Source organism: Pseudopodoces humilis, chromosome 22 (genome assembly GCF_049639895.1).
Source record: "Pseudopodoces humilis isolate 2021_Gansu_Grassland_sample_001 chromosome 22, ASM4963989v1, whole genome shotgun sequence".
Classification (NCBI taxonomy): domain Eukaryota; kingdom Metazoa; phylum Chordata; class Aves; order Passeriformes; family Paridae; genus Pseudopodoces; species Pseudopodoces humilis.
The window spans coordinates 6,354,067-6,379,277 of NC_142221.1; the positions used below are offsets into that span (position 1 = coordinate 6,354,067).

Genomic DNA, 25,211 nt, shown 5'->3' on the forward strand with positions numbered 1-25,211 from the left:
CATAAAGCTGAAAGAATTAAGCAGGGATGGGAAGCCCACCACGACTGTGGACATCCAGAGCTGGAGTGACTGCTCCCAGCAGTCTGGGGCATTTGACAGGGGAGTGTCAATCTAAACAGTGAGCTGGTGCAGGTGAATGGAGGAAATGGAGTTCACAGGGCACCAGGCCAACTGGGAACAATAAACTCACAGAACTGGGAATAATCTCACTGAATTCGTGACCTGTGGTCAGCCCTTATCTGTGGCCTAATTCCTGGCCAGGAAAGAGTCCCCTTGGGACAGCCTAGAGGAAAGTGAATGAAACCTGACCTGAGTTGGTACCAAAGAGGAAACCAAATCCAAAGGAGGAAACCAAATCTAATGCACAGGGTCACTCCCGTGGGTGAGCCAGGTGAGTGTCCTGCTGGGATGGAGCTTCTTTGTGTTACAGAGAATGGTGAGAGCAAGTCCCAGCATGAGGCACCACTTGATGCCCAATGCACTCTGGGGGCAGAGTGGCTGGAAGGCAGCCCAGTGGAAAATGACCTGGGAGTTGACAGTGGCTGAACATGTGCCTGAGAAGGCCAATGGCTCCTGGCTTGTACCAACAAGAGTGTGGCCACAGGACTAGGGCAGTGACTGTCCCCTGTGCTGAGCATGGGTGAGGCACCTCAAGTGCTGTGTCCAGTTCTGGGCCCCTTGTGACCAGAAGGACTTTGAGGAGCTGGAGCGTGTCCAGGGAAAGGAATGGAGCTGGGGAAGGGGCTGGAGCACCAGAAGCAGATGAGGGAGCTGGGAAAGGGGCTCAGCCTGGAGAAAAAGAGGCCTGGGGAGACCTCCTGGCTCTGCACAGCTCCTGACAGGAGGGGACAGCCAGGGGGTATTGGGCTCTGCTCCCAGGGAACAAGAAAAAGAACAACAGGGAATTGCCTCAAGCTGTACCAGGGAGGTTCAGGCTGGACATCAGGAGAAATTTCTTCACAAAATGGGTGATTTGACATTAGGAAGGGGCTGCCCAGGGAGGTGATAGAGTCACTGCCCTTGGAGGTGTCCAAGGAACCACTGGACATGACCCTCAGTGCACCGGGCTGGGTGATGAGGCGGGGATTGGTCAAAGGTTGGATTCCATATCTGAGAAGTCTTTTCCAACCTAAATAATTCAGTGACTCCGTGATGATGTAAATATTGCAAGGAGGTATTTCAGTCCTGCACACAGGTTCTAAATGAATTAAAGGAAGGCAAGGATGCTCAGCAAGGAAGGGTCTGGAGCTCCAGCTGTGACCGGCACTATTCCCCCGGCCATGGCCCTTGTTGAGGGGCCACAGCAGCAGCATCTAATCCAGCTCAGCTTCTCCTGCTGTCGGTGTTCTGAAATGTCCAATGCAACTGCATTTTCTTCCATAAAAAGGAGAGCCGACACGCTTACAACTTTGCTTTACAAAAAAACCCTCCCAGATTCATTCAAAATCCGCCTGCGTGGATGACAGCAGCTGCCTTCACCCCCGGCCCTTAGGGTGAGCAGTGACCAGAATGTGGAACTGAGACGCGTTTATTTCTCCTGCCAAGCCCAGAGACGGCTTTGCGCTGCGGGGAACATGGTAAACATCAGCTCCAGCGGCTCTGTCAGGCTCGGCAGGAGCTGGGGGCCTACTGTATCCCTGCAAAAGCCTGTCCCAAACGGGAGCAGGGCCCGGGGAGCGGCGGCGACCGCCCTGTCCCCGCTGCCCCCTCAGGCGCCCCGTGCCCTGGGGCGGTCAGCGCCGGGCTCCTTCCCTCACTCGAGATGGCGCCCGGCCGCTCTGTCCCCCTCGCCCGGCTGGCACCGCCCCGCTCTGCCCTCATCAAACATGGCGGCTGCCCTCCCGCGCGGGCCCGCTGCCCTCATCAAACAGGGCGGCTCCCATTCGCTTCCCACTGCGCCCGCCCCCCGCGCGCCCCACGGCGGCTTCAGCGGCTTCAGCGCGCCCGACGCAAAGATGGCGGAAGCGATTGCGGGCGGGTGGATTCCAGGGAAGCCGCCAAATCTGCGCACAAAGGCGCCGGGGGCCGCGGGAGCCGCGCGGCCGATCCATGGATTCGCTGCCGGGGGAGGACCCGACGCTGCCGCTGGCGTTGGAGGGCAGGTACGGGGAGCTGCGGGGCGGGCGGCGCTCAGGCAGCGCGGGCGCGTGTGGCGGGGCCGGGCCCGCCGGCCGCGGCCGGGGCAGGGGACGAGCCCCCGGCTGTTGTGCTCTCAGCGCTCTCCTCCTCCTTCTCCCCCAGCGTCAGCGGCCTCCAGCTGCCGGACACCTCCCGCGGGGACCCCCAGCCCGGCCCGCCCGGCGGACAAGGTGAGGCTGGATCGCGTCCGCAGCCCGCACATCCCTGCCCCGGCTCGGTGCTTCGCGCTGCTCCCCAGACCTGCGGAAAAATCCTCAAACTTGCGGCAAAAAGGCAAAAAAAAAAAAAAGCAAAAGCTTTTAAGTGATGCGCTTTTTTTAGGTAATTTAAGTGTTTTTAAGAGCACAGAGCGCCAGCAGCTGCTGCCGTCACTGCCCTGTGGTCATTAGGGCTCAGCCTTATATAAGGTGATCAGCGGTTTTGTGCAGCGTGTACTTAAAATACTTGGAATATCCAGTGAGGCTGTGCTGCCTGTTCATATTCTGCTCAGAGTTAGGGAACTTGCACGCTGTGCATCATCCAGTTCTTGCTCAGAGGATTTGTTTTTGACAGCACACCTCACAGCCTAATTCCAGCGTACATTGTAATTTAAATGGGTGATGGAATTTGGGAATTTAAGTGATAGACAGCTTGCTGTGATCAGAAAGGAATGTAGATACTAACGTGTAATGTAAACAGGGGGCCAAGCAGTGCCTCTCTCACTTCCTAAAAGGTTTTGTTATGTTTAGATTGGTGTAGACCTTTGCCAGATTGAAGCCCTACTTAGAGAGATTCTGCTGTCTGAACTTGTTCTGTCTTCTTAAATGTCTAGTGGTACCAGATGTGGCAGAAGACACAGTCTCACCAACTCGAGCTCGGACCATGAAGGACTATGAAAATGTAAGCAGAACTTTTAATGTAAGATTCGGTGACAGATTTATGGCCAAGATATTTCCAGCGTGCTGGATGAAGTGTTGACTCTGAGTTTGTGTCACACACAAACCTTTTGGAGGTGTGACCAGATGAATGTCCCTGTCCATGCTTTAAACCTCCACTTCTTAAGTGTTGCTTTCAAAAACTGAGGGAGGAATTTGCTGTTCAGAGCAGCCAACTCTTGTACTGAAGTTGTGAAATAAAATTGGCACCCTCTGCTCAAAAGTTCCTGCCAGAAACATCACAACTTGGTTTGCACATCTGCTGTTGATTTATTTCAGGGAAGCATCAAGTTTATTTTCATTTAGGTTAGTGTGGGATTTGGCTTTTTAATTCATTGACTACACTGTGATGCCTTTTAACTTTATAGTATGAGTGTGCTTGGAATGCTTGTGTTGTAGAAGTGTACTATCATTGTGACAATTTTGTAGACAGAAGTATTTTGGCACTTACTAGAATATAAAAGAAAACATTAGATTTTAAAAATATGTTAACTGTATTGGCTTTTTGAATTGAACCTCGGGAGAACCCCAGGAATCCCAGGGGAACCTGGGGAGCTTCGGGAGAACCTCGGGGGAACTCAGGAGAACCTCTGGAACCTCTGGAACCTCTGGAACCTCCGGAACCTCTAGAACCTCCGGAACCTCTAGAACCTCGAGAACCTCCGGAACCTCGGGAGCTTCGGGGGAGCCTCGGGAGAGCCCCAGGAGAACCTCGGGGGAACCTCGGGAGAGCCCTGGGAACTTCAGGGCAGCTTCAGGGGAGCCTTGGGGGAACCTCTGGAGCCTCGGGAGAACCTCAGAGGAACCTCAGGAGCACCTCGGGAGCCTCGGGGGAGCTTTGGGAGAACCTTGGGAGCTTCGGGGGAGCCCTGGGGGAACCTCGGGAGCCTCGGGAGCTTCAGGGAGAGCTGTCTCAGCCCAGGAGAACAGGGAAAATAACAATAACAGGAAAAATAGAAATAAATATCAATAGAAGTAACAGTAAAATTTAAAATATAAATAGCAGTAAAAATAAAAATAGCAGTAAAAATAAAATTAAAAATATAAATAACAGAAATATAATTAATATAATATAATTAGCAGTAAAAATAAAAAATTAAAATAACAGTAAAAATAAATTTCAAAATATAAATAGCAGTAAATATATAAATATATAAATATGAATATAACTATAAACAAGGTTCTCGAGGTTCGGGTGTGTTGCAGGACAGCTTCCCCGTTAAGGACTAGAGTGAAAAACTTAAGTTATTTGTTTGTGAAGAAGCTGTAGAGGGGAAAATGATCTAAAATCTCTGAGATGATTGCTGCAGATAAAGGCTGTGGCTGCTGCCTTTGGTCTGTGCCAAGTATCTGCAGTTTCAGTGCACTGCTGCTGTTACCTTTTGTGGTAATGCTGTGTGTGAAATGAATGTTTCTTACAAACTTTCAGTTTTTTGTGGCCTTATATCCCCCCTGAGGCGAAAGCTCTGCCATTTGCTCAGTATTCAAAGCTTGTTTTGGAAAGCCTGTGGTGAAGGATGTTGTTTGTAGTCTGTGTCTCTTTCCCTTTCTCTCTTGTTTCGGTGTGTCACTGGGGTAGACAGACTGCCTTGGCATTGGGATGTGCTTAAAATCTCTTCCTGTGATGTGTGCCAAAGACCTCAGTCCAGAATATACATTTTTCTAGTGGTTTGCTATCTGCAGAGTTCCTGGGCACAGGAAAAAAAGTTGCAGAAGGGAGGAAAAATCTTGCTGTTTGTCCTGTGTGATGATGAACAGGGGCCTCCCCACAGGTCTGCTGTTTCTGAGCATCCTGGTATGCTCAGACCCCCATGTTAAACTGAGCTGCAAAACTTCCCATGGGATGAGAACTTTTATGGATGCCAGCAGTGTAATGAAGCTCAAAGACCCATTAACATGAAGGAAGAAGAATATACATTAAACACCATTAAACTTACTTCTAAAACTCTGTAATTCTACAGGCTACAAGAAGGATGTAATGAAAAGAACGTGCTCTGGCCTTGTAGCTCAGAAGGAACAGGATGGATGTAATTCCCTTAAGTGGGCTAAAAGGTGGATCCATGTATGAAAGGTTCTTTAATGTTTGTACCTGGAGAAGGTGCTGAGCTGGATAATGCTGGAGGTGCAGATTTTTGAATTATTTATGGTGTCCCACTTTGTTGCAATATAGGGGTAACCATTCTATTATAGAAAACATGATTACATGGGCAAAGTGAAAAGCATCTCTAAGGAGGACCTTATGGGTAATGAGATGTTCATGAACAGAAAGGGCAATGGGTATCAAGTAAAGGAGCTGAACAATAATATTTGTGGGTTTCTTTCTTGTCTCTCCAAACCCACTTTGAGTTTTGCTGTAAATCTAAAACAGTCTTTATAGTTGAAAACTTGTGCTGTGAAACCACAGCCACTGCTGACAGATCCCTTTGAACAAAACTGGCTCCATGCAGACTTGGAAAGAAGCTAATCTGAGCTAAGATTTGTTCATGCTGTGGAATATTCTGTGCAGTATGTATATCATTGTCTTGGTTTTCATTATTTTTGTTTAAATACAGAAATCAAAATGCATAAAGGAATTAAGACTGAGTTTTCAAATGCAAAGTTCAGAGGGTTGCCATTAAAATCTTTTTGCAGTGTGAACTCTCACGTTTTACACGTTTCCTTTCATTAACCAATAACTTTTAAATTGTCTGTCTGCTCTTTCGTCCAAGAAGCTGAACATCAGAGATGACATTTGTTTCACTTCTTGGTTTATGATTGCATAGTCTGTTTCATTTGCCTTTTCAAAATATTACCCTTAAGCACTTTGGTTTATCTCTGTTGCCACTGAAATACATGTAGCAAGAGTTGTAAGATGCTGAATTCTTTCGAAATTGTTTTTTCCCTGTGACTCAGAAATATATTGAATGTATGGAGACTAATTAGAAGTTCAGCTGGTACAACTTCAGAGTGTTTTTGTTACTTGGATTTTTTTCTGAATGAGCAGGGACTGCTGGGGATGATTTACTGACAGGTTACTTCAGGGTGTGGGAATGAGCCACTAAGTTTATGTAGGATTTTCAATTGCTCAGGTGATTTTCACTTTTGTGAATAATGACGAGGCAGCTTGCTGAGCAGGGATTATTAAACTGAAGAATTGTTTGCAGATGCAGGTTTTGAGTGCAGTTACAGAAAATAATCTTGGGTTTCACAAGCCAAATATTTTGGAAATTGTATTGCTAATAATTTTTACAAATAGCACTGTAGTGTTCTGGAAAAGCCTACATAAATATTTTATTAGTAGCTCTGTTACATATTAGGTTTCCATTTGCTGAAAGCACCTGGCAGGGGACATGAGTCTTACTTGAATGAATGTTTTATGTTTAGTCTCTTAAAAAAATTTAGAGGGAGACTCCTTTCTCTAATGAAACCATCAACTAAGTTACAGCTTCTACAAGAAAGGTTAAAAGTGATAAGCAATTTTTCCCCAAAGAATTGCACTGTGAATTATGGGATGGGATAAAGGTTTTATTGGTGTTTGATTGGGCTCACTTGTGGTTTTTCTTGCTATGAATAAAGTTACCTGGATCCTGTTAATGAATCTGCCTTCCAAGGCTTTTGCTTAGCAAATATTTCTGTTTCAACGTGGTGTCTTGTATTTTGTTCAAGTTCTGTCATTTGGAAGAATGACTTAATGCTGTTAGATTCAAAAATCTCTTTTGAATTCTTACTGTGTCAAGTCAGTCAGTGTTTTTTTTTACTTTAGGGAATAGTTCAAAGGACACAAGGCTATGTATTAAATATTTAATTAACACCTTCACAATTGAATGTGTGTGTGACCCATGTGTATGTTCAAGATGAACTCGAATTATGTCGAGTGGGTGGAATTCTGGTCTTTCACCAAGCAAAACTGTTGCAGGTTAGGATTTTTCCTTTTTTGTTTTTCTTTTTCTCATTGTCTTTCTTCTTTCACAGCAAATCACTGATCTGAAAAAAGAAAACTTCAACCTGAAACTTCGTATTTATTTTCTGGAGGAGCGAATGCAGCAGAAGTTTGATGGTCCCACTGAAGAAATCTACAAAATTGTAAGCATTTTGAATCACTTCCTGAAGCTGTGTCTCTTTTTGAAGAGTTTGTTTTGTGGAAAGTTTGCTTGTCACGCTTGACTTTTAAGTCTCTTTTTGTTATTGGAAATTTTGGTGTGATTGTTTTATTCTGACTTTTTCCTTTTCCGTAATAACTAAGTTAAAGTGACCTAAACAGGTGCTTTCCGCAGGTCTCTTCTCCATAATGACATGGAAACCTGAGTCTCTCTTGATGCATTTTTCAGTAGTTAAGAACATAAATCAATGTTTGGGTAGATGACAGTTGCAGCTGAATATTGCTGCCTGGTCTTCTCCACTGGTGACTTGTTTGTAATTGCTGATGTGTTGAAATGGTGTTTGTCAGCTTCCTGGCCAAGGAGTTCTTTGTACAATTACATCCTTAGAAGTTTCCTCAGGCTATAACAAAATAATTCTAAAATTACTAAAAACCTCTGTAGTTGATAAAATGAGGTTTTGAAAAGAAAAGAAAATATTTACTATCTTAAAGAAAAATATGCTTGGAAACCCTAAAAATTCCCAAACTGAAGTGCAGTACTCCTTACTGGAGCAGTTAAGTGTGTGTGCAGGGGATTTGTATTGCTTGATTGCAATAGTCCTTAATGCTATTGATACTTCTGGAAGGCTTGAACCTTGCAAAATATGTCTTTTACAGCTAAATGTCCATTCTTATCCCAGGGACACTTTATATTTGCTGCTCCAAGCAAAAAGTAATCTACACACTGCCAATAACTTTTGGGGTGGGTGATCTTCCAGTTCTTTGCAGACGTTTTCATTCTTTTGTCACAGAACATTGAGCTGAAAGTTGAGATAGAAAGTCTGAAGCGCGAACTGCAGGAGAGGGAGAAGCTACTCATCAAGGCCTAGTAAGCACCATTTTATTTATTGATGTCCATTACTTGGGATTCGTTTCTATGTGTTTTTTTCCTAATGCTTTAGGAATTGGAAGGTCTAAAGAGCACTTATTTAACAATGTCTGGTTCAAAACTAATCCAGGCTGGCAGCTGTTGATTGCCCCCGGGCCTCGATTGCAATGGAATTTTCTTTGTTTGCCTGAGGACCAGATGAATTTTGCTTGATCTCTCCAGGTTGCCCAGAGGGTATTGCTGTGCTTTGATGGGAACCTTGCACATGCTAGGAAGCAAAATTTAGGTGGCAGTCATGAACAAGTGTTCATCTGGTGTTAAGTAAGGAGACACTGGCTGTTCTTTTCTCACAAGATGTTAACAAACACTGAAAAGGCAAATGGAGACATCTCAGCAGTTCCATGTCTTCAGTGCTGCTTCCTGTAGAAAGCACAGCTCTGCTGAAGGCTTTATAGTCTATTTGGAAGCTTTAGAAATAGAAAGGAAATTTTTCACTTTCTCGTCATACATCTAAAATGCTTCTTTATCCACTGTGCCAAGGCTTGTACATGGAACTCACGGACTCCACCCAAATTGCTGCATAATCTGTAGTTTGTATCTAACCTGAAAGTGATAAGCAGGTACAGAGAAGGTGGAAAATGCTTGAGCATAATCCATCAGCCACTGGCACTGAAATGTCTTCCACACTGGTATGCACTGGGATTTATGTCTGTTTTTCAGTAAGGCAGTTGAAAGCTTGGCTCAGGGTGGTGATGCTGAAGTGCAGCATGGGAAAGAGGCACAAAAGAAGATGCAAGAGATGGAGGAAATGCTGACTGGCAGAATTAACCTTCTGGAAGAGGTGAGTGACCAGAGCTGAAGGAATATTAAGGAATCACTGCTGTCTTTATACTTCTATCTGAGATTTGATACTGTGGTCAACCTATATTTTTTTCATGTCTTTTTTCATTCCTCACTATCTGTGCTTGAGACAGTTTATTCCTGTATTTGTTGTTGAGTTTTGGTTACTTTACAGGGGTATTGTAGTGTAAAGGGAAGGGACCCACAGGGATGATTGAAGTCCATTTAAGGTGAATTCCTTCAGGGAGGAGGAAAGGGGAAGCTTGCTATGGAAAAATGAAGATCAAAACAAATTTGATGTAGTATGTGGCAAGCTGTTTTCTGTATTTTTTTATTGGCATTCTCCGTCTCTGTGAGTTGGGTGACCCAGAGGAAGTTGACTGAAATCTCTGGCTGTTATCTCCATTTCTTTTGCTGTTCAAGAGAAAAATGTCTGATTCATACTTTATCAATTCCTGCATAATATTATAAATGATGTTGGAAAGAGTTCCAATTAGCTACAGTGAGCTTGGGAATATTAATTTTATTGAACAAAAAAGCCCTTCTTTAACATCTTTCCTTTAAGTGTAGCTATTTATTATGATAGTGGGAGGGCAGTGGGACAAAACTATGTTATAATTGCTATGTCTAAAACCATAGCATAGGGGCACTTTTGTTTCCAGTTCTGCTATGAGTTAGGGTATTTTTTATTTTTTTGAAACAAATTTCTCTTCTTTCTGCACCACTAAAAGTGGATTAATCTTGAAAATGCAGACACAGAGTTCAGAAGCATATACAAAGAACTTGAAATACTTGGTAAAAGTTCTTAAATTAAACATCCTGACATATGTTGGGTAGAAGAGTGGAAAAAAATTCATGAGCATTTAGTTCTTAGAGGCATCAGGATTGTGTGTTTTAATTTCAGAATCTTCAAGCTGCCCAAGAAGAGGTGGAAAAAGCCCTTGCAATGACAGAGAAGGAGAAAGCTCTGAGAATCGCTGCTGAGCAGAAACTTGCTTCAATTATGAATGCCCCTGCAAAGGATGTGGACAAGGTTACAGAAGCTGAGAAAGACAGGTCAGAACTGTTGCCAGTAATGTTTCTAACTGCTGGAATTCTTTATTGTTTAAGTGTGGAGAGTCAGCACAGGTTTGGGTCTGATTAGTTTGGTCCTACCTTTAGCTGCAGGGGAGTTACTGGCCATCCATGGAGTGAATGGCAACACAGCAGCCAGTTTAGTGCTTTGTGGAGCAAAGCCATTTTAAAAGTTCTCTGAAAGCCTAAAAGGGACAGGATGTGTGAAACCTAAGCTCATAGGTCAGGCTGGTAAATTTAATGGGAAGAGAAAGACTGTTAGAAATACTTTTACAATCCGGGTTGCAAAACACGAGGAATCAGGGATGGCATCTTGTGCTGTAAAGTTTTCATGTGTAACACTCAGATCTGTCAGAAAATGTCATTATTTTTCTTGGAATACTGGAAGTGTGAAGATGTGTATTGACAAAAGGCAACAGTACCCACCTGACTTGTTTTTAGTACTTTTTTTTTTGTTTTATGTGAAATGAGAACCGCTTAGATACAAATGTAGGTGAAACTGAATACTTGAGAGACACTTGATGAAGGCACATAAGGATGTGGTGTGTGGGCTAAGAAAGGAAATAGATTAATAAGGGTTTTGTGTGTGCTGTGAAGGACAGTGTGAGTAAAATATTGATATTTGAAGTGGTATTGGAGGAAAATAAGAATGAGCACTTTGCAGATTGCTCAACCCTGTTTGCTTATGTTAAAGTTACAGCACTTTTTCAGGTTTTTCAGGGTTATGAAAGTCCTTCGTTAAGTTCTGTAAGGATTGTCTTGAGTCTTCACTTAGGAGAGTTGTCTGCAAGATTTGCTGCAATGACTGGAGAATTGGTGGTAGATGGTGCAAGATTAATACTTAAAATCTTGTGATTTTAGACTTATAGAGCAACTGAATCTATCACTGAAAAGTAAAGAAGCTCTAATCCAACATCTTGAAAAGGAGAAGTCTCGAAGTGGATCTTCCGACGGGAACTTGCCAGCAGAACAAATCAGAGAACTTACCATTGCTTTGAGGCTTGAAAAGGATAGTGAGGTAGAGGTGAGGAAACTACCTGCTGAATTGTTTTTATGAATCTCATGCCTGGGGTAGGATTTTAAAGGTTTTGTGCATGACACTATGTGACTGACATCTGCCATTTTTTAAAAACATTATTTCCTCCTCCGTTTTCCAGTTCTTTTACCGTTCATGGGTTATATTGTGGCTTGGTGGGCAATATCCTTATTTATCCATTCCTTCAGTGAGAGGTTGTGTTTCCCACTGACTTGCTGCCTGTGGAATACAGTGCAATTCCTTTACAGAAGTATATGTTAGAGAAATCCTAGATATTAATAGATCCCTCACTGGATGACATAACTGCTATAAAAGTTAAGGATGTGACTTGAGAATTCATTCTTGGGAAGTGTCTCTGCAGTTATGGTTTGAAAAAAAAGCTGTGGTAAGGGAGGTAGGCATAAAAACACCATGAAATAAAGTGAAAATTTACCCTTTAGCTTACGAAATATACAAGAATTAGTCTTTTATTTCACTTGGCTCCTAAATAGGAAGACAGAGATCCTGAAAGCTGGAATGTAGAAACAGGTCCTGAGGCTTGTCGTCTTTTTTTTCTTTTTTTTTCCCTATTGGTTATTCAAAGACAAAATTAATGCTGGCAGAATTAAGAAAGTTAATTATGGAGGGTGTCAGGCATCTGAGAATTTTTCTTCCCTTTTGTTTTGGAACTTAATATTGCTCAGCTCAGTACAGACACACTTTTTTTTGCCTATGTCAATAATCTTTTATGATTGGATTGATTAGAGGTGGTAAAAGTTTTCAGTTCTGGGTGATCTTGCAATTAAATCAGTCTGTGCCAAGAAAAACCACCCTGGTTTCAAAAGAATATTTGTGTGTCAAGGTGAAAACAGCATCATCTTTAATCATTGCACAGGAGGTGGACAGAGTGCATATGATCATTTAGGGTGCAGCATTGGAGAAAAAAATCTGATTAATACCTTTGCACAACTCTTTTATGTTTTTATGGTTTTATGTATGATTACTTTTTTAGAACAAATAATTCTGTAACCTCCCCAGGGAAAAGTGCTAATTAAAATCTCTCTTGATGAAAGCATCTTGCTGACAATGATAAATGTCACATAAAAATGCACCTCTATTAACTCAGCAAGTACAGTTGTTCTTTCTCATGGAGGAACCATGTTTTGAGGGTTTTTGTTCTATTTTCTTTTTTTTTACCTTCTTAATTTGGATTGGTTTATTTCATGTCCAGTGTTTTTAAGCTCATTTTGCTTCACTTTAATGCTTAATTAATGTATTTGTGTTGAGAATGAATTGACCATAACAACTATTTTGTTCTTGTAGGCTCTTAGAATGGACCTTAAAAATGAGAGAAATTCCTTTGAAAAAAAAATTCAGGTAAGTTCCAGTTTTGCTTCTGTTTCCTTGACCCCTTACAGTGTGTGCTGGGCTCCCTCTGTTATCCTTAGGCACAGGAGACCTTGAATCCAAAGGAAGCAGAGCAGGTCCTCTGTTAAATTCTCTTTTATATGGGATGACAGGAAGACCCCTCCTGTTTTTGAAGCAGTTTTCAGTAAAGCTGATAGACATTCATCAAATATTGAAGCTGATGCTCGTGGCCTGCCCCCTTATACAATATTCCAGGCACATCTTTAAGATGCTGCCTCTCATTTTGGGGACTGTATTTTATGTTGGTAATCTGAGTAATAAGCTTGAAGAACTCTGAGGGAATGTACTTATTAATGTGCAGTTACAGTATCTCTTAGTGGGAAGTTAATGCAACTTTCACATAACCTAATTTAGTCACTCCAAGAAGAGCTACAAGAGAGAGAAAATGAGCTTGCTGTTGAAAAGAAGAATGGTTTGAAAAGGGACAAAACTATCCAAGGACTAACTGTTGCCTTAAAAGCAAAGGAAAAAGAGGTAAGGGTGATTGTGAGCTTGGTGGTTTGTTGAAGTACCATGGAGGGAGGTGGTGTGTGTGTGTGGCAGGGTCTGATCTCACTGTAGCCATGAGGAGGCTTAGAGTGGGTCCCTGTCACTGCTGTCACCTCTCTGAGCAGTTCTGCTTGTCTGCAGTTTGGGCTCTTGGACTGGAGGAGAGAGGAAAAAGTATCAGTTAAATATCTTCCTCCCTTAAGATCTTGAAAGAAAAATGTTTTCAGTTGCATACTGATTTTTATCAGCTCTGAGCACCACTTAGAAGATCCGAGGTGTATTTTATGTTGTTGAGTAAGTGGAGCTGTCAAAGGCAGCTAAAATGAGAGAGGTCAACATCAGCTGAAATTCAGATTGTGTGGAAGAGTGGGAAATACTTCAGTTGAGTGATAGGCAGTCTAGTGAGTGTATAAGAGCAAGAATTTCTTTATATAAGATTTACTGTGATGCATTTGGTGTTCTTGAAAGTGTGTTGTGTAGTTGGATGAACGTTTAATGATATGGGGTAGAAATTACTGCATCACCATCCATTGGAAATAACTCTTCCTACATTGCATTCATTTTACTTTATTTAAAGAATGAGGAGCTGGGTTCTGAAATTGAAGAGTTAAATGCTTCGTTGGCTAAGGCAAGAGAGGCAACTCACAAGGCACATGTCCAAAAATTCAAGGTAAGAACAAGCAATTTGTTGTGATTTCCCCCATTCCTGCTCCTCCCTTCTCTGATTCCTTACAACAGGCAGTACTTGCTATTGAAAGCAGAGGAATGGAAATTAGTTTAAAATGTTGTTTGAAAATTACTAATTTTTACTTACTTTGAAAAAAATGTCCTAAATCAAATTATTTGAAAAATAGAATGTTAAAATGTCACATAACTTACCTTGTTTCTCCTTCTTGTTTTTTGGGTTTTTTTGAATCTAAACCAACTGAGAATATTTAAGAGAGAAACATTTAATATCAGAATAAGTTAAAAATAAAGACAAAAGTTTCTTGGGGGGGCTGAGGTTATCTTGAGGTTTTTTTTTTTTCCAAAAGTATGGAGCCAGCACAGGCTTCCTATTAGCAGAGTTGAACTGGGTGTAAGACACCTGCTTGGATTTATTTATATAATAAATGTGAAACCACTATTTATAAAACAGTGGAACGTTATTTGTGAAAATGTGATTTAGTAATGCTTTTTGTGTGTGTGTGAAGCAGAAAAGGGACTTAATGATTTCTGAGACTTTTTAAAAGTTCTAAATTGAAAAAGTGTTCAACTGATTCCTCCTGTCCACAGAGTCCAGAGTGCCGAGCAAGTCCTTCTCCTCAGGACTCTGCTCCTTAGCCACAGCCTTGAGTTGAAGGCAGTTCTCTGTGAGTAAATGGTGCTGCAGAGCTCCTGACACCTCTGCTCTCAGCTCCAGGGCCTGTGCCAAGGGGAAAGGTGGAGTCACCATCCCTGGAAGTGTTCCAAAAGCGTGCAGCTTTGGCACTTGAGGATATGGGTTGGTGGTGAACACGGTGCTGGGGCTGGGTTGGCAGCTGAACTGCATCTTAAAGGTCTTTTCCAACCTTAATTCTGTGATTCCATGAAAGACTCAGTAACTTCCAGCCCTAGCCCAGATTAAAACTCTCCAAAAGTAAAGTTTAATGTAATTAAAGCTTTGTGAATCAATAATCCTGCCATGACCTTGTTTGCACTGTGGACTCCTTTGCACATCAATCTTTCTCTCATTCTTTGCTACCTCAGACTTCCTTGGCCTGCACTGGATGTCATGGAAAGTTTTGTTACATCAGTAAAGTAGCATTACATCACTAAAAATTGTTACACTTTCCTTGTTTTGTCATTTCACTGTTTCCTTGCACCCCAATTCTGAAATACTGGGCAGGAGGGGCTGGATTATGGCAGTGGGAGTAAAGACTCCCAAAAAAGTAAAGAGTAAAGGCTCTACAAAACCCCCTTCTGGAGCCTGAATGTTGTTTTGTGTTTCAGGGGGCTGCAGATTATCAGGCTCTGCTGATGGAAAAGGAGACCCTGCTGGCAGAGCTGCGCTCGGAGAACCTCACAAAGGATGCTGAGAATCGCAGGCTACAAAGGATAATTAAAGTTACTGGTCAAGAGCTGAGTGATCTGAATTTAGAAAGAGAGAAAATGGAGAAGGAGCTGGATGAAGCACAACTGCAGAAGAGCAGAAGTGACAAAACCATTAATGTTATTATCACGTTTTTGCTTTATTTCCTAAAGTCTAGAAATAATTCAGTGCTTTAGCAAGTCCTTTTCTAACAAAATTGGGTTTTTAATTTAAGTAACTTCTGGGAAGGAATTGCCTGGCACTGTTTAATGCTGTGTATGAAGATTCAGGAAAATTCTGGTACATAATCTGCACAGAATAATATTTTAAATATAATTTTGGTAGTTAGGTCCTAGGAAAAAAAATTGACCTTTAAAAGTGGTAAATGGTTACTGTTAATTCCAGTTTTTCTGATGGGAGAATCTGAACATGCATAATGATATGTTTACATTTCTGCCATATTTTTCTTGTTGCATGTCTGTAGATTATCTTAAATTTCACTACTTAAACTTTCTTCTAATTGTGACCTGGAGCCAAACCTCAGCCTGCTCTCTGCTCTCTTAGCACTGTAAAGGCTGTATATTAAATAACTTGTGCTTGTAAAAGACCCAAGATACAGCATTAATTGATCACAGTTTAACATAAATATGAGGTGCTGTTCATTAATTCTGCTGCTTCATGGTCTCTTGAGAGTTTTTACCTTGCTGTGGTCATTCAGATAAGCTTTCCTGCTCCCAGCACTCACAGCTAATGCAACAAAATGAATGACCAGGTTTTTCCTTTTTTTCCTTTAAAAAGGGATGCACCTTCTGCTGAGGCTTTGACACAAAATGCTTCTCACCTGAATGCTGTGTCATGTGGATTTTGCTAAAGACTTCCCACCATTGCTTCCACGAGGGCAGCATTTGCATAATGAGGAGAGACCTGCTTGCATCCAGAGTCTGATCCTCCTCAGTTAGGGATTAGTCTCCTGCTATATTAAATTACATAAAAGATTTAATGAGCATGTCTTTATTCACTAGATGTTTTGGTTCTATTATTAAATAAGGACCTTAATAAAGCAGGGAGATGTGGAAATTGCTGCTCCTGCACTATTCCTTAAAACCAGCAGAGGGGTCTCTTTACCTACAAATAAATTAAGTTCCTCTCCCCCTCCTACTCCAAATTTAACGCATTTTTGTTTGATTGTCAACTGTGGTTTGGCTGCCGTCACAAAATCTCTATCTTTGGTGTGCTTTGAGATTTCTTCAGGGTGTTGAGGTTAAGGAGAGTGAGAACAGATCGCTGCTGTCAGTGAACAGCCACAAAGAACATTTATTGATTTGAAGTATTTTATATTTAACTGTCTGCTCTATTCAGATTTTTTTTTTCATCTTTCAGGGCAGCTAGAATATAACTGTAGAGGAAAGACAGGAAAAATAGGACTGAGTAGGGAGTTGCCAGGGATTTGAAGTTAGCTGGATTACAGAAGCCCTGTTTGACTCCATTATGTCCAAGTTTTTCATGTAAATGATGAGCTCCTTGGGAAAAAGCATTCCTGCCAAAAGATGAGCAGTCTTATAAAAATTATATCCCTAACCTATTTTCTACTCCTTGCAGAACAGCTGCTTCAATTTCAGAGCTGCAAGTACATTGGATAGAGCCACATTGCCTGTGAAGTGTTGCCCATTAAGTAGTAGATATGTGGGAGTTAGACAATATGCTGTGAGATTTTGCTCTTTGACAAATAGGAAACTGCTTCGGTGATCTGCTGCAAACTTTTTATGAGACAGCCTTAAAAACTCAGTTCTATTTATGCTCCAAGATGCCTATTTATCAATATTTCTGTTTTGTTAGAATAAAGTTAGCAAAAAAGTGTATAAACTGTAGTAAATGCCCTCGATATCTGTAATGAATTGCTGCCCTAGCTCTTCACTCATTCACAGGGAAATTTGCAGTGACTTTCCATATACTGTAATTGGTGTAATGCTAACTTTTCCATATATTCATTAAAAAAAACCCCAAACACCCCAAAAAACAACCTCCCTAAAATGTATTTCTTGGCCTACTATAAATCCAGTTTGCCTGGGCATGAATTGGGCATTACTGTCCTGGAAGGGAAGAAGGTGAAACTAAATCAAACAAGATTGTTACACGTGAGCTGATCATCCAGTTCACAGCCTTTGTCCAGGATTAGGAGTTTCCTGGATTACTGGGTTTAGATGTTATTGAACCATGCTCCTGCCTTAGGGTGGGCAACTTTAAAAGGTATCTGAAAGAGCTTTTAAAAGCTCTTTGAGTTCTGTACTTTCCAAAAGATGTTGTTAAGCATCACTGTCAAGATGCTATTAAACATCACTTAAAGCTCTTTGAACAAGAAACTTTGGAGTTTTATTTTTACACACTCTTGGTCAGGAATAAACATCTTGTCCTTGATGTTCATGGCTATCATGTTACTGTGCCTGTAATAGGGATGGAGTGCTTCTTCCTTGAGAAGTCTGTTCACATTTACATGATTAAACACTTAACATATCCATTCTCTCTCCAGGCCTAAATGTAGAGTTAACATGTATTTACTAGATATTCATATTTGATCAGTTGGTTGGGGAAATGCACAATAACTCATTAGGCAGAATTTATTATTTTGTCTTCCTACCTGTAGTTTAGCCTGAGAGGAAGGTTTTGGAGCTTCACAACTTAATTATTCACCAAACTGGTTTTCATCTGACAAGGAGGGGGAGGCATCTGCTCCAGTCTTCTATATTATAATGGTTCACGTTCATTTTTCTTAGTTCAGCTATCATTAATCATAGGAAAGTCTCTTGGGGAAAAGGTTGGCAAAGAGAATTGCAAAGTTTATGCTCTGAGAGCTGTAGGTACTATATTACCCTTGCAAGTCAATGTATAGAAACCAATAGATTTTTCTCCCAGACAATTTGAGTGGTCAATGAGTTCAAGCAACCTGCTACAGTGATGGATAGTTTGGTGTGTTACAGAATTCCAGCTCATGCAAAGAAGGTAATTTTCAGTCTCACCTTTAGCTTGCCTTGGGAAGGATTCAGAGAGTTCTGGGGGCAGAAAAAGTAGAGGCAAAGTCATGTGCAAATTGCAAATCTCACGTGGGCTGTTTTACTTTTTCCACAATTGCATCCCTTGTCAGCCCAGCTCTTTCCATAAACCTGGCCATTACAGTTTTGCTGTTTTAAGGCAGAAACCTGGTTTCTGCACCTGGCAGGTGTTGTGCACCAGGAAGACTGAGATAACAGGTGCAGTACAGTTGTTCCAGCAGCATCTTTCTAACTGCACATCTGTCATCTTTAAGCTGCTCATGGTTTTCATGAGGAGTCACAGTGTTGGTCACTCGAAGTTGCAGGCCAGATGAAAAGCCCTCTGAAATTTAATTACAGGTGACCTGTCAGTTAAAGCCTGTCAGTAATGTGATAGTATAAAAATAACATTAAAAAAAGCCAAGGAGTGAGTGGCCTTTGCAGCACAGGGAATGTGATAACACTGCTGTTGATCCTTTGCTTCCAATTCCAGTGCTGTGTGGGAATAGGCTTAACCTGACCCACTTGAAGAGCTGCACAACTTGGAGCCAAAAGCCTTTGCAATTATCAGAGCTTGCACTACTTCCCACTGCAGTTTGTATTTATAGGCAGCAGTTAGGGAAAAACAGGAACATATTGGAGAGTTTGGGTATCTAGACAAAACTTGGACCTGATTCTGCTGTTCTTCAGTTTTCTCAGTCAAGCAAGTAGTTCTTTTGCTCCTGAAAAAAAATAGTTCTAGAACTGAAGGTCGGGGCGGAGTCATTCTTTGAATAACATTTGAGGGGGTTTTGGGAGCTGTTAGGTGTTTCTTAGCTGGATCCTGGGGATGGAACTAAAATGAAGAAAGTAAACCAAAAGGCTTTGTAAATTATATTTTGCATTTAATGTGCAAAATAAACAGAAATAAAAGACTGAAGTAATAAAGTAATGTTAAGGATTTGCTGTGAACCTGCATGAAGCAAGGTAATTAAGTCAAGAAAAGGACATAAAACAGTTTGTAAAGAGACTGCAATTAAAATGTCACTAGTGCTATTTCTTTGGACTTAGAATAAGAAACAACTATTACATTTTGAATCCCAGTGGAGGTAAAAGTAAAATTTATAAGTGATTACCATATGTGCAAACTATTTAAAGGGCTTATACTACTTCACAAATGGGCCCTTTTGGGGAATAATTAGAAAACATTTATTTGAAGATGTAGGCTGTGTTACCCGGTTCTTTGGGTTTGAACAGAAGTTTAGATAGTATAAAGTCTCCTGTAAGTTTTAATTGTTTAATTTTAGGCAACTGCTCCTATGTTACAAGTCTTTACCTCTCTTTTTTCCACACAATTTGTGCAGTAGAGGTGGAGGAGAAGTTTTTAAGATGAGGCTGGTGTCTATGCAAGCTTTGCCCCCTTCAGCTGACAGTGTTGAAACTTCCCAAGAAAGCAGCAAAAATGTTGGAAGTGACACAGAACAAGTGGTGGTGGGAGAGAAGGTGGAAGGACAGAGAAGCCACATTGGAAATTTTTCTACTGCCTTGTGCTCTTAAATATTTTCTACTCTTAACTGTGCGCTGACTATAAATTCCATGCTAATAATCTCATATATTCACACAGATGTAGTGACTGTCCTGTTCCTAGCAGAATGAAAGGAATAGGAATTGTTTGATGTTACTCAGAACCCAAGGCTTTGTCAGGGGGCCAGATTTTGAAGCCCCACGGAGAACTGTGTTTTAGAGGTGGATTTTCAGCTGGAGCAGGGCAGGATCTGTAGGGTTGCAGAGGAGAACTGTGGCTGTGGTGCAGCCCAGGAGCTGCTGCTCTTCCATGGCAACATTCCATGTTGGATCTAACAGATCTCAGAGTCCTTGGGAATTGCTGCAGTGTAGAAGCTGTTGAAAGAAATCGGTTTAGGAGCAGAATGGACAGGGAGCACACATCTCTCTGATGGGAAGCTAAGATGTGGAGGTAATGCAGCTAATCTTGGAGCTGCAGGAAGTAATTTACGGAGCCAGAGTCAAGATCAAGTTCTGTTCATCCCTTCTGATCGTGAGGCTGACCTGATTGGTCATTTGAAGTTTGTGTTCTTGTCAAAAGAAAAAAAGTTTTAACATTTCTGACCTTTGTTTGATTCCAAAGTAACCAGTGTGCAACAGTTTTTCTGGTGTGATGAGAAAAAAGGCAAATGACAAACTGAATCACCTGTAAGCAATTTTCTCCTATTCCTAGCCAGGGAGTGAATTGACTCAGAAGTGAATGTTCATTTTGACAACTTCTATGTGCATAATATTCCCAACAGCCTTGGAGTCTAGCCATTCTGTATGAAAAGCATTTAAACAACAACCTAGATTTTTGGAAGAAAATGCTGACATCTTATCTGAAAGTTGTTCTTTCTTTAATTGTATTCATTGATGCCAAGAGAAAGCAGCTTCAGTATGTTTTTCAGTGGTAGTGTGGGTTGTTAGTCTTAAACTTTCTTTAAAATTGATTTGCTGCATATTCAGTTTCATTTGTTTTGTAGGACCTTAGAAATCAACTAGAGAAATTACATGGTGAAATGACTGAGAAAGAAAAAGCAGTTGAACACCATTACAATATTCTTTTGAGTGAAAGCAATCAGAAGCTGCAGAGCCAAGAACTTGTTATAAGGCAGCTGACAGACAGTGTCAATCACAAAGATCTGCTGCTTAAGGTAGGTATACTTACTCTGAAATCAAAAATGGAACGTTATCATTTGATTTTGTATGGGGAATTATTACAAAATCACGTTTGTATTTGGAGTTATTGTTGATTTTGATGATAATCCTTCACTTCTCATAATACTGTATTTGCAGAACAGACCTGTAATTACAGAGTGTGTGGCATTCACCAGGATTTCTTGTTAGGATTTTGTGAAGCGTGTGGACAGAGGGGGGAGAAAGCTTTACTAATACTTATGTAGGATTGTCACTGTTGTAAAAGCTCTGAAGTGCTCATGATTTTCAGTTTATTGTGCAGAAATTGGAAGTTGAGGAATAGGTACAAGTAGTGAAATGTTTTATCTTCTTTTCTGGGAATGGGAACAGGTCCCCGCTCAGTGTTCACACAGAGTAAAAAAAGTAGTGATGGTATTCACCAGCAGTGCAGAGTCAGAGTTAAGGTTGCTTTGGAGACAAAGGTGCATGCCTTGACTTCATTTTTTAATACTGAAAAGGTTTCATAGGTGGGAAAGCTTCTGTGTATCTTCTGCTGTCTTAAATTGAGCTCTTTTTGCAAGGTGTAGAACATGTTCAGGTCATCCTTGGATATTCTCCTGAATTTTGTTAGGTTTTGTATTTTGCAGTTTAAAATTAGAGTAAATAATGTAAAACTGCCTGTCTTCTTTTGTTAGAGGCTTGATGGAACAGTCAAAGAAAAGGATGCAGAACTGGAGGAGCTCCAGAATAAGTGCAAGAACCTTCTAAGAGCTAATGAAGAACTTGAACTGAAAAATGAGGGCTTAGTAAAGGAGAAATGTGCTGCACAGACTCAACAGTCAATTATCAAGATAGTCAGAGAGCTGGAGGTGAGTTTTGCATAAGTGTTCATTTGCAGGTAAGTACCTGACTTCAGATTGAAGAGAATTTTGACTTTGGTTTCAGAGCTGTGACCTGGTACACATTCACCATGTCTTGTGCTGTGATGAATTTCTATGGCATCACTAAATTCCCTACTTTGAGAAAGCGTGAAAGATGTTTTTCCTCCACAAAGAGGTAGAGGTTTTTTGGTTGTTAGGGCAGACATAATTCACTGAGTGGGAGGGTATCTGCATTTCTGCAGAGAAGAGTCTGTGTACTTTGGATACATAAGGGGAAAGATTGCACAGAGCTGGTGACCACAGGAGGTAAATAGAATGTGAGGGTAAATACAGGTAGGAGTGAAAATATGTCCAGAGCAAGAAGAAAATTGCTTTAAAGCAAATAAGAACTTTTTTATATATGTATTATATATATATATTATATATATATAAAAGAATGAGCAATATATGCCCATTATTTTATCTGATGCCATGAATTGAAGACTTGTACTTGAAGTGAGAGGTCAAAATTCAAAATTTTAGTTTTAGAAGTACTTTCTCCTCTTTTTACCCTCCATTCTGTTCTAGCATAAAGAAACCAGGTACCATTAGATTTTTGAATCACTGCCTGACTCCATCAGTGCATCATGGTGTACAGATTATTGAACAAATAAGCTGCTTTTGAAGGCACATTTCTTGTCTCTTTTTGTGTTGTTTGCAGCCTGGTGTGTCAAGTTTTCTAAAAGCATCAGGCAAAGTAAAAATAATTAGACTGGTACACAGTAATGGTAGAAAAAGCTTTTTCATTTCTTTAGTAATATGTCAGTCATTAATGAGACTTCTCAAGGAGGTTCAAAATAAAGGGAGCCAATGGCAAAGGAGCCTTAAGTGCAGTGTTTTGGGTCACAGTCTGAGCATGGTGGTGAGATGATGGGTGTGATGGGCACTATAATTAACCACGGGAGAGACAAGACCGTGTGCAGTCCTGCTGGTGTGACCAGCCCAGAGAAAAGCAGCTGCAGCCCTGCTTGCCTGGGTAGCAGTGAGGGTTTATCCCAGGATATGTGAGATATGAGAGAAAATGGTCTGGGAAGGGCCAGGGAGAGATTCCACTTCTGCACAACAAACTGCAGTGCATGCATGTAACTTCTGTCACAAGGGGACTTGGGATGGCAAATGAGAGGGAATTAATGGAAATCAAACACTGACTTGGCTGTGTAGCCCTCACTGGGTTCAGGTGGATAACCAGGGGAGGAGCAGTGGCAGCAGTGCACGGTAATCACCCAGACCCACCTCTAATCACAGCCCATTCTCTGCCGCTGGTGCACTGAGTGACTGAACAATAGCTAATCACAGCCCATTGTCCTCTCAGCACAACCTCTGTGTCACCTATCTCCTGTAAGGACCCACTCTGGCATATTAATCATCAGTTTTTGGACACAGATTATCCGGAGCTCTGCTCTCATTGGCTGCCTCTCATTGGCACTCTTGGGTGGCTTTGTGGTGCTGCACCGACTCTCAACAAACGCACAGCTGGATCCTCCCCACCAGAGGAGATAGAAACCAGGCTCTTCATCCTCACTGATCTTTTAAAGTTGAAGAAATTGATTGGAGAGATACAGAACTTTTCTCTCTTTCAGCATATCTTTGTACTTTATTTTAATGTAATGATAAATTTTAAAGCAGCCAACACCCAAAGCTCTGCTGGGTGCCTTGGCCAGGAAAGATGAATTATAAGTTCTAATTTTGGAGTCTGGATTTTTGAGCCACTGTCATGGTCTAGAGAGAGTGAACCAGGACATTGATAATTAGGGGAGTCTGGGAACTTCTGACTCTGATATCTCTGAAGTCTCATATTAAATGTGTTACACAGACAAGGAATTTAGAAGTTACGAGAAATTCTAGTGATGGATGCATGCGTGGATCAGTGAGGAGGTATAGCTAATATCCTTCTCTCAGTCATTTGTCCTTTAACCTTCAGAGATTTTGAAATGATCCTGAGGGTTGTTGGAAGCATGAGAACATTCAGTGAGGCAGCTGGATATTCTTGTGACATTGCCAATAAGTTATTTATTGTGGAGGTATAAACCTTTTTCTTTCATTGCTTACAATCTAAGGAACCTTTAATGAAAATAAGTTATGTTTTCCACTACTGCTGCTTAGCAATAGTATTTCAGACTCAAATATAGACTTTAACGTATTAGATTGCCTCCTTTCATGGGAATATAAATCATTCACTGCAATATGGTCCTGGATGTCTTGCAGCTATCTCCTCTAACACATTTTCCCTCACACCATGTGTCAAGGGGTTTAATGTTTCATTAACTCCCACAGCATTACAGTCTATTTAAGTTACAGAGCTGCCTTATGTTTTGTGTACCGTCGGGGAGTTGGTTGAAATAATTCACTCCTACACGTTATTTAGAAATGACAGTAATAATGTACAAAAAAAAAAGGGATGTTCATGCTGCATCTTCTCATCCTTATTATTCATGAAAGATTCTGAAAAAATCAGGAATACTTCCTCATGATTTTGCTAACCTTTACCTAGGTAGTTGAATTTAGAATTTAGTAATTTGCGTATAGCCTGTGACATTTGGAATTAAGAAACAGCTCGTGTCTGCTGTTACACAGAAAGAGTTGGGAGGATTTCATGAGCTTACCGAGATTTTGGTACAAATGGAGAACTCAACATGTGAATCCTAAAAGGAACAGGGGAGTGGAACAGGTTTTGTGTGTGGCATTGCTTTGTTCATGCAGCAGCCATAGACCCCGAGCCACGGGTGAAATTCCTTCCCTCATTTGTGCTCCCTAACTCTGCACAATGACAGTGCTCTGCCAGGGCTTCAGAAAGAGCTTTAATTAGGAGAGAGTTGTGTAGTGTCTTCAGTAATAATTGCAAGGTTTGTGTCAGACATATGGAGCAGTTCACTAGAACTTTCAACAGACTGTGAAACAACTAAATTAAGTGAAAGGATTAATTTTTTCCTATTGCTTTCTACGTCATTGGTCAGTCATTTGTGATCACACTTTTCCAACTTAAATTACAAGCCATGTATTTCATGTTTAATGACTTTTCTGGAAAGGCTGAGATTCCAGCACACTGATAAGACTCTTTAATTCAGGCTACAAGATGTACTTTTTAACATTTTTTTTCATGAGATTATTTTATTACAGGCCTCTGGATCACCCACCTCCATCTGTTTTTGTGTTTCTCCGTGCTCAGTCAGCAGCTTTGCTGGGAGCTCCTCCACTGCTCATCTAGATAATCAATTTGATGTGAAGCTCAGGATTTTGCACTTTGATGCAGAATAGTATTTAATGTCTAAATTGCACTGGAACCTGGAAATGTCTCTTAGATGCAGCCTTTAGATGGCAGCTGGACATGGTTCATGTGTCCAAAGGCAAGGCCACTTCTTCAGAGACTCTGGAGCATCAGTGGTAGAAGCTGCAGCAGGACCTGCCATGCAGGTTACCTTAACTGGAATCATCTGATCACAGCTTGATTACACTTGCAAAGTATTATTTAACATATTTGCTGGCATATTGTGAAATTTACGGGTGTAAATAATTAAAAGTAAACACCGGTTGTCCTTGCTTTTGTGCTGTTTACTTTGCAGCACACTGAATTGTTCAAATTAGCAGTCTTTGCATCTTTAGGGTGAATTAATGAGATTCTGTTGTAGCTGAATTTTTTTTGCTTCCAATTTCCTCCTTAGGAATTGCAGTTGGAATAATAACAGCTGCTTAAAACTCCTGGGTGTAGGTT

At 41.2% G+C, this 25,211-nt stretch overlaps 1 protein-coding gene across 5 annotated transcripts in view; it reads left to right on the forward strand.

Annotated features, from left to right (window-relative positions):
- Positions 1-1,954: 1,954 nt before the first annotated feature.
- CDK5RAP2 (CDK5 regulatory subunit associated protein 2) overlaps positions 1,955-25,211 on the forward strand; it is a 69,078-nt gene continuing 45,821 nt past the window's right edge. For 2 of the 5 annotated variants that reach the window (XM_014256299.2, XM_088065660.1), the window contains exons 1-14: positions 1,955-2,102; positions 2,242-2,309; positions 2,951-3,018; positions 7,005-7,115; positions 7,923-7,999; positions 8,720-8,840; positions 9,744-9,895; positions 10,775-10,937; positions 12,252-12,305; positions 12,711-12,830; positions 13,423-13,515; positions 14,817-15,035; positions 20,429-20,599; positions 21,278-21,451. In XM_014256299.2, coding sequence (XP_014111774.1) covers positions 2,050-2,102; positions 2,242-2,309; positions 2,951-3,018; positions 7,005-7,115; positions 7,923-7,999; positions 8,720-8,840; positions 9,744-9,895; positions 10,775-10,937; positions 12,252-12,305; positions 12,711-12,830; positions 13,423-13,515; positions 14,817-15,035; positions 20,429-20,599; positions 21,278-21,451 — 1,644 coding nt within the window. In that variant the 5' untranslated portion in view covers positions 1,955-2,049. Of the gene's footprint in view, positions 2,103-2,241; positions 2,310-2,389; positions 2,461-2,528; positions 2,547-2,950; positions 3,019-7,004; positions 7,116-7,922; positions 8,000-8,719; positions 8,841-9,743; positions 9,896-10,774; positions 10,938-12,251; positions 12,306-12,710; positions 12,831-13,422; positions 13,516-14,120; positions 14,198-14,816; positions 15,036-20,428; positions 20,600-21,277; positions 21,452-25,211 lie in introns of those variants that run through there. The other 3 variants (XM_088065662.1, XM_088065661.1, XM_088065663.1) reach the window with 3 other exon arrangements.